The 12,954-nt window shown below is 45.5% G+C and overlaps 1 protein-coding gene across 1 annotated transcript in view; it reads left to right on the top strand.

Moving 5' to 3' along the window:
- The window catches only part of CFAP47 (cilia and flagella associated protein 47), a 1,094,449-nt gene that overhangs the window by 777,481 nt on the left and 304,014 nt on the right, over nucleotides 1-12,954 (top strand). The window contains 1 exon segment of the mRNA XM_075333814.1: nucleotides 1,600-1,704. Within this exon segment, the coding sequence (XP_075189929.1) occupies nucleotides 1,600-1,704 (105 nt within the window).

The raw sequence follows: 12,954 nt of genomic DNA, 5'->3' as shown, positions 1-12,954 counted from the left end.
CTGCTTTTGTCAATAGGACATTGAGAGAAGGCGAGAAGCTTGTCATGACATGGCTGCAGCTATGCTAATTGCTTATGAACTGTAACATGACAACGTCTCCAGCATTCAAACAGGCAAATCCTAACAGTGGGCATATTGCTCACTGTTAGAATTCAGTAGGATGCAGTCATATGGAGTGATTGGAGAATTTAATTCCTGTCTAGGAAAACCCCTTTAAATGTTCATTGAAAGAAACAGTAGCAGAAGCTAGTTGGCACGTGACCACAAAAATGTAACCACAGGATGATCTTTTGAACTGGCAAACAAAATGGAATCCTAACACAGTATGATACAGTGTCTGCCATAAATTTACCCTGGCCTGGTACACCAGTTTAATTAAAAATAACATTTGAAGTTTAACTTTCACAAAACAATTGATGTGTCATAGAGAAGTGTCAGAATTTCTGATCTGCGGTAGTCTGAGTGCACAACCGCCACAGATTGTTCTCAGAACAAAGGGACAGAAAGAAACTGCTCTCTTCAAGACTGAAGACAGGCTCATAGGTTTTCCACCAAGCCCATCTTCAGTCTTAGGCCTGTTTCACACGTCAGTGTTTCTGGTACACTTGAGCTTTTTTTTATACGTACCAGAATCACTGACACATGCAGACCCATTAAAATCAATGGGTCTGCGCACACATCAGTGATTTTTCACTGACCGTGTCTTGTCCGGTGTACACGCGTGTCTGTGATGGCCGCATGGAGACATGTCCGTTTTTTTCTGGCATCACTGATGTCCCACGTAGATTGAAAATAAAAAACATTTTTAACTCACCTGGCTCCAGCAACGCTCTGTGCAGCCTCAGCTCTCTGCAGCTTCCTGCCCGGCTCATTATGGCATGAATATTCAGAGCTGGAATATGCAGAGCTGGACACTTCAGCACCACGGAGAGCAGGAACGGGGGCAGGTGAGCATAAGTCCATATGCAATCATGGAGCACGGATTGCACTTGGACAACCCACGTGTGCCGTGATTCACGGCACATGGAGGGACATATGCGTTTTTTACAATTCAGTGAAAATGTTTGTGTTTTTCAATGACGTTTGAAACAGGCCTTAGAGGAGAGCAGCACTCAGTTCTTCTGGGTTTTTTTTTCTAATTATTCTATTAGTTTCAATGATCACTGGGTTTTCCATTAACCTGATCTCCACCAATCCAAACTGTTTACCATGTCTCAAGGATATATCAAAGGTTTTGTGAAGCTACATATAGTACTACAATTTTTTTTTATTTTTTACTTAGCAGTAAAAAAACAACATAAAATACTGTTGTGGAAATTCAGTGTGAAATATTGGTAAAAAAAATATTGGTAAAATTTGTGGGAATGAATAATTGTTAGAAATGGTTTCTGATATAATTTTTTATACTTTTACATTATCACTAAATAGTCTTCCCTTTAGTATAGTAAAATATGTGGTCTATAATCTTACGAGTTCTGGTTTTGGAAACAAATACATCTAGTAGATATTGTCTTGACGGGTCAAACTTTGACTCACTCAATTTGTAATACAAAAGTTATCTCTTGTACGGTATTAACGGACTTCTCTTGTGTCCTACAGCTTTTAGTGCCACCTAATTCCACCACAGAAGTCCCTGTCCAGTTCTGTCCATCAGCTCTTGGGAAAGGAAATCAGACAGCATCCATAATTTTTACAAGCCCACAGGTAGGTTCTTGAAGAAAGACATGATTTACAGTATGTCTTGCTCATATATTCATTTCTTTATGCTGTACACAGAGGTTCAGATTATCATTGTTGACAACCAGTAATAGTGGTGAGGTGAAGATGAATTGTTATATGATAATATCATTAATACTCACCTGACATAAGCAATCAGGTCACCATAAATCACATTACATCAAGCCTTTAATGTATTATATTTAATGGTAAACCCATTAATTACCCAGACAAGAACTTGTCAGCTTGTTTTTCTCCATACTCTGGTCCTAAATAGACCATTTTTTGGTCAGATATAAGTCATTGTTCATGCTTTGTTAGTAAATAAAATGGTAATACTTGTTTAAAGTATAATAGCGTCAGAATTATTTTATGCATAGATATCAGTGGTTGGACACGTCATGCTGGGGAGATATGTGTCACCGAAGTGGTTATCCTCTATAATGTAAGCCTGGAAGCTAGCTCCAGTATGTATAGAACTGAGAGGATTAATAGGGCTGACAAGGGCCATGTGTACGCTGACAAGTGCCTTGATTAAAAGCAGTCAGGGAAATGGGTGGGACTGACTGCTCACATATCCCCACCCTGAAGCGTGGTATGGCAGTTAAAATGTATACCTGTTGTCTCATTCAGGTTCTGTGTATGTAGGTGTGCAGATCTCCAGTGTGTTTTCCCTTGCTAAGGAATGAGAGCTCGACACTAAAGGGGGTGTTACACGCAGTGATATCGCTAGCGATATCGCTGGTGAAAGTGTGGCGGGCGGGGAGGGAGCCGTCACTGCTGCGCTCTCGCTGGCGCTCGGGTCCGGCGCTGCTGCAGCCTGCTGCTTACTGCTGGCTGCTCGGTGGCTCGAGCGGTGGGCCGGATCCGGGGACTCGAGCGGCGCTCCTCGCCCGTGAGTGAAAGGGGATAGTTTTTGGGGTTTGGGAAGTCGGTCCGTGACGCCACCCACAGTTTGTGGTGAGGTTGGGACACCACCGCTGCTCTGGATGGGGATCCCGGGAGCGATGACAGGGAGCAGCCGAGATGTTTCTCTCCCCTCCATGGGTAGGGGGGTTTGGGTGGTCCCGGGGCCCGGTGAGGTGACTGGAAAGCGGATGGCAGGGTTTGGTGAGGTGCAGGGTCGCGGGAGCAGCGCGGTGCCAGACGGCACGGTGGTACTCACTCAGCCAATAACGTACACGGAGTCTCTGGTAAAACAAACGGCTGGATGGACGGGTCCCGCAGCTGGCTGCAGTGGTCACTCCCGGTAGGTTGGCGGTGGCTGCCTTTCCCTGCACCTGTAGTGTGTTTTCGGCCCCGATGGCTTCCCACCGGTAACCCGCTCCCCAGCTTTGATAGGTGGCGGAGGAGCTCCTTTTGCCCGCAGGCTCTGGCCCTGGGAATTGTAGCCTTGGCGGTGACTGTATTTCCCTTCACGGTTTGGATGGTTGCCTTCAATCGAGTCTTTGCTTCTGGGAAACCCCAGAGGTTCCCGTCGCTAATGGATTTGACCAGTTTAACGGCGACTCCAAGCCTGGTCGGGGTCCGTAGGCCCTGCCGAATGGTGCTGGCTTCTCTTCGCTCCCCGGTTCGGTACCGGCGGGCCACCGCCCGACCCCGGTCCTACGGTTCCGTGTCAATCGGCCTCTCCTGCAGACGGCCACCACCGTCTGCCAAACTTGCTGTATGTGCCCGGGCCACGTACCCGGACACGGTCAGACTGCTCCTCTCTTGCCACTTACTCCTTCACTCTCCCTAACTGCACTCTAGCTCTGCTCGAGCCTCTCTTCTTCCTTTCCCGCCTCCAGGACTGTGTACTCCTCAGTGGGTGGGGCCAACCACCTGGCTCCACCCCACCTGGTGTGGACATCAGCCCCTGGAGGGAGGCAACAAGGATTTGTGTGTGACTGGTGTGCCTAACCGGGGTGTGGGGTGTGTTGTTGCAGTACCTGTGACGATCTGGCTTGTCCAGGGCGCCACAAAAGCACCCGCCCCCATCGTTTGTGCGTCACGGGCAAATCTCTGCCCGTGGCGCACAAATTCGTTTGGAGCCGTCACACGTACTTACCTTCCTAGTGACATCGCTGTTGCCAGTGAACCGCCTCCTTTCTAATGGGGAGGTTCGTGCGGCGTCACAGCGGTGTCACTAAGTGGCCACCCAATAGAAGCGGAGGGGCGGAGATGAGCGGGACGTAACATCCCGCCCACCTCCTTCTTTCCTCATTGCCGGCGGACGCAGGTAAGCTGCAGTTTGTCGTTCCCGAGGTGTCACATGTAGCGATGTGTGCTGCCTCGGGAACGACGAACAACCTGCGTGCTTAACAATCAACGATTTTTTAAAAAGGAATGGCGTGTCAACGATCAATGATAAAGTGAGTATTTTCCATCATTCACGGTTGTTCCTTGCGTCACACGCAACAACGTCGCTAACGATGCCGGATGTGCGTCACGGAATCCGTGACGCCGGCGATATATCGCTAGATCCGTTGTTGCGTGTAACGGGGCCTTAACCTGAGCAGGTGAACCCGCATTATTGTATGGACTATTTGCTTTGATATTTTCTACCTTTGTGCCAAGATAAGCCTGTTTTTCTGTTTGTTTGCTGAAGGTTTATGAACTATAATAAACCTTTCTGTTTTGCACCAATCAACTTCTTGCCTGTGCCTACCACAAGCACTGCCATAGTGTGTAAATCCCTACAACTGATAGAAATAGTATTATATTGCATCCATAAACTTCCAATTAAATGTAGTATAGAGACAGTTTGTTCTACTGAATGATGATTTCACCTGATTTTAGAAATTTTAGATCTATGCTTAGGGGAACTTGTCAAATCCCCTCTCTGTCTCAAACTGGACCATAACATTTATCTAGTAATGACACCCCCCATACTGTTGTTTCCTCACATTCCCCTTCAATGAACCCCCTGTGTCTTCGACACCATCAAACTGCTTACCTTGCTGATGTCCTCCTCCTATGCAGTGCAGGTGTAATGTCCGCAGGGTGATCAGCTGACCTGATCATGCTGCTGATATCACCTTGACCGGAACTGGTGGTCAGGATCTCAATTGTACTTGTATCTTAAAGATGCAAGTACAGTTGAATCCAGGGATCTGGTGGTTTACTGCTTCTTTGAGCCAGCTGTAATTTTGACAACAAGCTGGGAGATCATTTGAATCCCAACCCAAGGGGGCGGCAAAATGTCACGGCCAGTGAAACACCTCAGACCGCTGTGTTAGGCAGGCCAGCTGTGCACCCCTTCCGATTTTGCATGGGTCAAATGCCCCACAAAGGTCCACGAGATATGCCCCTGGGTTGTGACCAAAGCATCAGAGGCTGGACTAGTCTGGGAGATGCAACGTTCAACCAGAATAGTCGTGGCTCATTTAAAGTGCATTCAAAGTTCATTTTTAAATGTTGAAAACATTTGTGTGTGACTTACAGGTGTTTTTTTTGAATGCAGCAATAGGCATATAATGTTATGGTGGCAGTTTTGTATGGGTCATGACTAGCTCACACATACATTCCATCTGATAGCATAAAGTGCCCTGTCTTTGCATTATCATAAGTAGGAAGAAAAAAAAAGTATGGCATATATATTTATGCTAGAGCAGAATATGAGACTTGTAGGTCTAGTGACTTCATATTGATAGATGATTAAGCACTTCAATATCATAATACTTTTAATGGCAAATTCTAAAAGGAACTCAGAGAATTAATGAGGTCTCATCTTATTGCAGTGCAAGTTGAGTACAACTACAATATGTAATTTTTACTGTATGTAAATATAAAAGGAAAATGAAAAGCCATCTGCTAAAAAATGTACTTAGGTACTTAGGCATTTTTGATACAACCTAGAAATAAACTAGCATTCGAGTAACATGATAAATGTAATGTCTTTGGTGCAGATGATTAAAAACAATGTCCTGCAGAAAAAAAAATATTTAAAATATATGGTTTGGATTAGGTTAAAGGCTTGAACCACCATTATCGTGTAGTATATAGAAATAAAGAGGTGTGTTTGGGGTCATTGTCATGTTGAAAAATAAATGATGGCCCAACTAAACGCAAACCGGATGGAATAGCACACCGCTGCAAGATGCTGTGATAGGCATGCTGGTTCTGTAAGCCTTCAATTTTCAATAAATCCCCAACAGTGTCACCAGCAAAGCACCCCCACACCATCACACCTCCTCCTCCGTGCTTCATGGTGGGAACTAGGCATGTAGAGTTTTTCCGTTCACCTTTTCTACAAAGACACGGTGGTTGGATCCAAAGATCTCAAATTTGGACTCATCAGACCAATGCACAGATTTTCACTTGTCTAATATCCATTCCTTGTATTCTTTAGCCCAAACAAGTCTCTTCTGCTTGTTGCTTGTCCTTAGCAGTGGTTTCCTAGCAGCTATTTTACCATGAAGGCCTGCTGCACAAAGTCTCCACTTAACAGTTGTTCTAGAGATGAGAAGGTGTGTCCAAACTTTTGGTCTGTACTGTACTTCCTATGTGAATGTATCCTTAGAAAATGGGGTACATACATGCATACAACCTAATACTATACATATACACATCTACATACGCTCACTAGATAAATATATACACACTCAGAATAATAGGTGATGAGTAAAAATGCTTAATAAAAATGTTTGTTTTTATTCCTCAATATTGTTTAGAATTGCTACAAGAAATTTTCTATACAGTTAAAAAATTACTCTAATTCAAATCACTTATGACACATGACAGAGACGGGAAAGATGCTGGTTGCCAAAACCTGCAATAAGCCACCAGAGTCCAAGAAGCTTGTGGGCTACCTGCTATGTTAAAAAATTAATAGTGGTTCTAAATATCTATAAGATCACTTGTAAGAGGTCACACATGTTCCTGTATATTGATTTGTATATTGATACACCATTACTGATATATTAGTACATAAGGAATTTACTGAAGAGCAACTAATGGGGGAGGTCTATAGGTAGCATCATGCTGTCATCCAACCAGTTGTTGGAAAACGAGGAGACCCTACACTGTTCGGGCTTAGAGGCCCTGTAGTAGGGTGTGGTCTCATGAGCGTATAAAAAAATTTGTCCCATTCTCATCCTGAATAGGACAAAAATTTTCTCACTTGTCATCCCTGTGCTGTCAACACGCAACCCGTTTTTTTACTCAGCAGCTATTAATCTTTTGCAGTAGCATTTATTGTTTCCCATCTTACAGAACTGTAATGTATCCAGGAAAATCAGATGCCATACTGATGGTCCATATGGCACCCAATTTTTTTCTTGTACTCTACTGATTTTGGAGTCAAATAACATCAAGGTGTAATTTTTTTCTCATGCCAAATGCAGCTGAGAAAAAAAAATCGGCAGTGTCTCCGTGAATTACATAAGTCTATATGCAATCTTCTTTTTTATCGTGTTACACTTGTCCGATTTCTACGCTTGTTGAGTGAGCCCTTATTGTTGTCTTTCCCTCAGTAATCTACAGGGGTATCAACAGGGACATAACAATTGCGGTCACAGAGATTGCTACAGGGCCCGGGATGGAGGGTGCTTGCTTGACCAACTACAATCTGGCTTCTGACCGCATCACTCTACTGAATCTTCCCTAACTAAAGTCACCAATGGCCTACTATCTGCCAAAGCCAAGAGACACTACTGTTTTCCTCCATCTGGAGCTGTCCTCTGCCTTTGACACAATAGACCACTCCCTCCTATTACAGATTCTCTCCTCTCTGGGCATCACAGACTTGGCCCTATCTTGGATCTCTTCATACCTAACCAACCAAACTTTCAGCGTCTCCCACTCTCACACCACCTCCTCATCCCACCATTTATCCGTTGGTGTCCCCCAAGGTTCAGTTCTTGGACCCCTGCTGTTCTCCATCTACACCTTTGGCCTGGGACAACTCATAGAGTCCCACGGCTTTCAGTATCATCTCTATGCCGTTTTTATTGTTTATTGCAGTTTTATAGTTTTCTTTATTGAAAATACTGCTGAGTGGGATCTTACCGTGTGTGGATGAATGTTCTGGCAGGTAGTATTATATCATGGTGCAACGTACTGTGTGAGGGAATGTACTCCAGGGGGAGAGTTGAAGAGTTGAAGTTCACTGTGTATGATGCACTGTTGAGGCATCATACTGTTGTGGGGGTGAATATACTGCCGGGTGGCATCATACTGAGTGTGGTAGAATGTACTGCGGGGGCATCATACTGAGTGTAGTAGACTGTACTGTGGGGGCATCATACTGAGTGTAGTAGAATGTACTGTGAGGGCATCATACTGAGTGTAGTAAAATGTACTGTGGGGGCATCATACTGAGTGTAGTAGAATGTACTGTGGGGGCATCATACTGAGTGTAGTAGACTGTACTGTGAGGGCATCATACTGAGTGTAGTAAAATGTACTGTGGGGGCATCATACTGAGTGTAGTAGAATGTACTGTGGGGGCATCATACTGAGTGTAGTAGAATATACTGTGGGGGCATCATACTGAGTGTAGTAGAATGTACTGTGGGGACATCATACTGAGTGTAGTATAAAGTACTGTGGAGGCATCATACTGAGTGTGGTAGAATGTACTGCAGGGGCATCATACTGAGTGTAGTAGAATGTACTGCGGGGGCATCATACTGAGTGTAGTAGAATGTACTGTGGGGGCATCATACTGAGTGTAGTAGAATGTACTGTGGGGGCATCATACTGAGTGTGGTAGAATGTACTGTGGGGGCATCATACTGAGTGTAGTAGAATGTACTATGGGGGCATCATACTGAGTGTAGTAGAATGTACTGTGGGGGCATCATACTGAGTGTAGTAGAATGTACTGTGGGGGCATCATACTGAGTGTAGTAGAATGTACTGTGGGGGCATCATACTGAGTGTGGTAGAATGTACTGTGGGGGCATCATACTGAGTGTAGTAGAATGTACTGTGGGGGCATGATACTGAGTGTAGTAGAATGTACTGTGGGGGCATCATACTGAGTGTGGTAGAATGTACTGTGGAGGCATCATACTGAGTGTAGTATAATGTACTGTGGGGGCATCATACTGAGTGTAGTAGAATGTACTGTGGGGGCATCATACTGAGTGTAGTAGAATGTACTGTGGGGGCATCATACTGAGTGTAGTAGAATGTACTGTGGGGGCATCATACTTAGTATGGTAGAATGTACTGTAGGTCATCATACTGAGTGTGGTAGAATGTACTGTGGGGGCATCATACTGAGTGTAGTAGAATGTACTGTGGGGGCATCATACTGAGTGTAGTAGAATGTACTGTGGGGGCATCATACTGAGTGTAGTAGAATGTACTGTGGGGGCATCATACTGAGTGTAGTAGAATGTACTGTGGGGACATCATACTGAGTGTGGTAGAATGTACTGTGGGGGCATCATACTGAGTGTGGTAGAATGTACTGTGGGGGCATCATACTGAGTGTAGTAGAATGTACTGTGGGGGCATCATACTGAGTGTAGTAGAAAGTACTGTGGGGACATCATACTGGGCATCATACTGAGTGTGGTAGAATGTACTGTAGGTCATTATACTGAGTGTGGTAGAATGTACTGTGGGGGCATCATACTGAGTGTAGTAGATTGTACTGTGGGGGCATCATACTGAGTGTAGTAGAATGTACTGTGGGGGCATCATACTGAGTGTAGTAGAGTGTACTGTGGGGGCATCATACTGAGTGTGGTAGAATGTACTGTAGGTCATCATACTGAGTGTGGTAGAATGTACTGTGGGGGTGTGGCGCCCCTGACCTGGTCAGGCACCACTGAGTACTGCACCCATGCTGGGGACAGTACAAACAGGTAATCCAGAAGGCTGACCGAGGTGTGACTACACAGGCGCATAGTGATCAGGTCTCACACATGTACCTTTGAGAGGACCCCTGGGGATCCCAGGAGGGGGAAAAGCCTTCACCTCCACTGGAATAGTGGAGGGGGCCAAAAGCCTCCATCTCCTCTCAAGGGGTGTGGTAAGAGAGCCTGGTTGCTAGGTGGCGTAGGCAAGAACAGGAGAGGAGGAGCAGTGAGCCGGTTCAGTGCAGAGTCCAGGGAGCTCCGAGGAGAGCAGACCCCTACCCCTGGGGCTGTTGCAGTCTGACAGCGCCCGCGCAGTGGCTACCGACGGGGGAGAACGGTCACCTAGGAGTGCTACCCGAAACCCATCTCCAGCTAAAGAGAGAGCACAGAGTGGGAAGTAAGGAGACTGCTAGGGAGTACCAGGCCCAAACGGGCGGCAGATCCCGGAGCGGGGATAGATCCACCTTTCCTTGCTAAACCTGCCGGTGTGGGGCCCTCAAAGCCCACACCACAACACCCAAAAGCCGCAGCCACGTAGCCACAGTTAGGGCCCATAGTTCACAGGAGGCAAGCAGCTGGAGTGATCTGGTCCAGGCGACAAGCAAACGGCAACCGAAGGGGAGAGAGGCTTCAGCAACTTCCCTGGGTGACCCCCATAGGGACTAAAAGTCGGGGTTACCCCAAACCACCAAGGGCTAAGGAAGGCGAGTCGGTAGTCACCATCATCAGTCAGCCTGAAGGATACCTGGTTCCAGCCTGGTTCATCCCAGCTACGCCCGGGTTACTCACCCTGCCATCAACTGTGAGTAAAACCCCTGAAAGACATCCTGCTTGTGTGGAGTTATTCTGCGCCTTGTGGTTCTACACACCTACACAGGGCCCTGGGGCTTGCCTCACTCTCAGGAGGCTACTACACCCTACTGCACCCACCATCAGCCCCAGGCATCCCTTAATCTGCAGTGGCGGTCCCCACTGACCGCAATTCTGAGAGTGGCGTCACGACAAATAGAAGATTTCCTACCTGTGACAGGATCCAGCCGAGTGGAGTCCCTGAAGGTAATGCACCGACACAACACCTGTGGGGCTTCACAGGGGCATCATACTGAGTGTGGTAGAATGTACTGTAGGTCATCATACTGAGTGTGGTAGAATGTACTGTGGGGGCATCATACTGAGTGTAGTAGAATGTACTGTGGGGGCATCATACTGAGTGTAGTAAAATGTACTGTGGGGGCATCATACTGAGTGTAGTAGAATGTACTGTGGGGGCATCATACTGAGTGTGGTAGAATGTACTGTGGGGGCATCATACTGAGTGTGGTAGAATGTACTGTGGGGGCATTATACTGAGTGTGGTAGAATGTACTGTGGGGGATCATACTGAGTATGGTAGAATGTACTGTAGGTCATCATACTGAGTGTGGTAGAATGTACTGTGGGGGCATCATACTGTGTGTGGTAGAATGTACTGTGGGGGCATCATACTGAGTGTAGTAGAATGTACTGTGGGGGCATCATACTGAGTGTAGTAGAATGTACTGTGGGGGCATCATACTGAGTGTGGTAGAATGTACTGTGGGGGATCATACTGAGTGTGGTAGAATGTACTGTGGGGGCATTATACTGAGTGTGGTAGAATGTACTGTGGGGGATCATACTGAGTATGGTAGAATGTACTGTAGGTCATCATACTGAGTGTGGTAGAATGTACTGTGGGGGCATCATACTGTGTGTGGTAGAATGTACTGTAGGTCATCATACTGTGTGTGGTAGAATGTACTGTGGGGGCATCATACTGTGTGTGGTAGAATGTACTGTGGGGGCATCATACTGAGTGTAGTAGAATGTACTGTGGGGGCATCATACTGAGTGTGGTAGAATGTACTGTGGGGGCATCATACTGAGTGTGGTAGAATGTACTGTGGGGGCATTATACTGAGTGTGGTAGAATGTACTGTGGGGGATCATACTGAGTATGGTAGAATGTACTGTAGGTCATCATACTGAGTGTGGTAGAATGTACTGTGGGGGCATCATACTGTGTGTGGTAGAATGTACTCTGGGGGCATCATACTAAGTATGGTAGAATGTACTCTGGGGGCATCATACTGAGTGTGGTAGAATGTACTGTGGGGGCATCATACTGTGTGTGGTACAATGTACTGCGGGGGCAACATACTGAGTGTGGTACAATGTACTGTTGGTGGCGCTATACTGTGTGTGAGTGTAGGTATATCATGCTGTGTGTTTTGGACAATGTGAGGGCTATGAAACTGGTACCGTGCTGTGTGGTTATACTAATGTGCTTCATTAGGAGTGATATTTCTGTGTGGGGGTGCATGTAGAGGACTGGGTGAAAAGCGAGGCTAAGAATAAAATAGAAATTGCCACAGTATGTGTCCCTCTTTCATGTCTTTCAAAGATTGGGGGATAAATCAGTTACGCTACTGTGACCTCACAAAGGAGCAAATAAAGAATACCAATCTGGGGCTGCCCTTTTTATTTAGTAAAACAATAGGCAGTGTCAGATTATTGATTTCTCTAAAAGTAATCTACAGTAGTAATACAACCCCTCCGTTGTAGCTCCTGAAAGACACTGACTTTTTAGCAAAGTAAGGCCTAAATGTCCGGGTTGCAGGATCCCAGTTTGCAGAGCGGTATCTCACAACCTTCTGTAGCCACTATTGCAGTGAAAGAGGGAGATATAAGCTAGTTTGACATCAGGAAGGGCTTTAATTAGGTAAGCTACTGTAACATTACAAGGGAGGTTCCGTAAAGTAAGCTACCGTGCATCAAAAAGGGGGTACAATAATCACCAAAAATGGGTTCCAGACTGGCAACATACTGTGATATTTCACTGTCAAAACTATTTTTTTTACCTGTGAATGCAGTCCATTATCTCTTTCCAAAGTTACAGATGTAAATACTGTAGCTTGTTTGCTAATATTAATTTTTGCTGTCAAATACTTTATCATAGACTTTCAGTGTTACACAAATAGCAGAATTAGAAAAATGGAAGATGAATGTATGCTTGTGCAATCTCCTTGCTACAAATGGCAACACAAAGTCCACATTAGTTAGAAAAATCGGTTTGAATAATCAAACTACCAACAAAACAATTATTGCAAATCCTTTTTAAATGCTCGAAATGTGCAGACTGGGAAAACCTTTCAAATAGTGCTGATTCTTACCACCCAGACGGTGAAGAGATGCTAGAGCAGCGCTGCACAGTCTCCTGCCCTGCCTACAATACACTGCTCGGGGTCTTGTATCGCTCGTGATATTGTATAGTATATACAGTGGGTACAGAAAGTATTTAGACCCCTTTAAATTTTTCACTCTTTGTTTCATTGCCGCCATTTGAGAAAATCAAAGTTAATTTTTTTTCTCATTAATGTACACTGCACCACATTATTCCCAAGAAGACTCATGGCTGTTCCAG

Source organism: Anomaloglossus baeobatrachus, chromosome 2 (assembly GCF_048569485.1).
Source record: "Anomaloglossus baeobatrachus isolate aAnoBae1 chromosome 2, aAnoBae1.hap1, whole genome shotgun sequence".
In the NCBI taxonomy this organism is placed as follows: domain Eukaryota; kingdom Metazoa; phylum Chordata; class Amphibia; order Anura; family Aromobatidae; genus Anomaloglossus; species Anomaloglossus baeobatrachus.
This window is presented reverse-complemented; position numbering and strand designations above follow the sequence as displayed.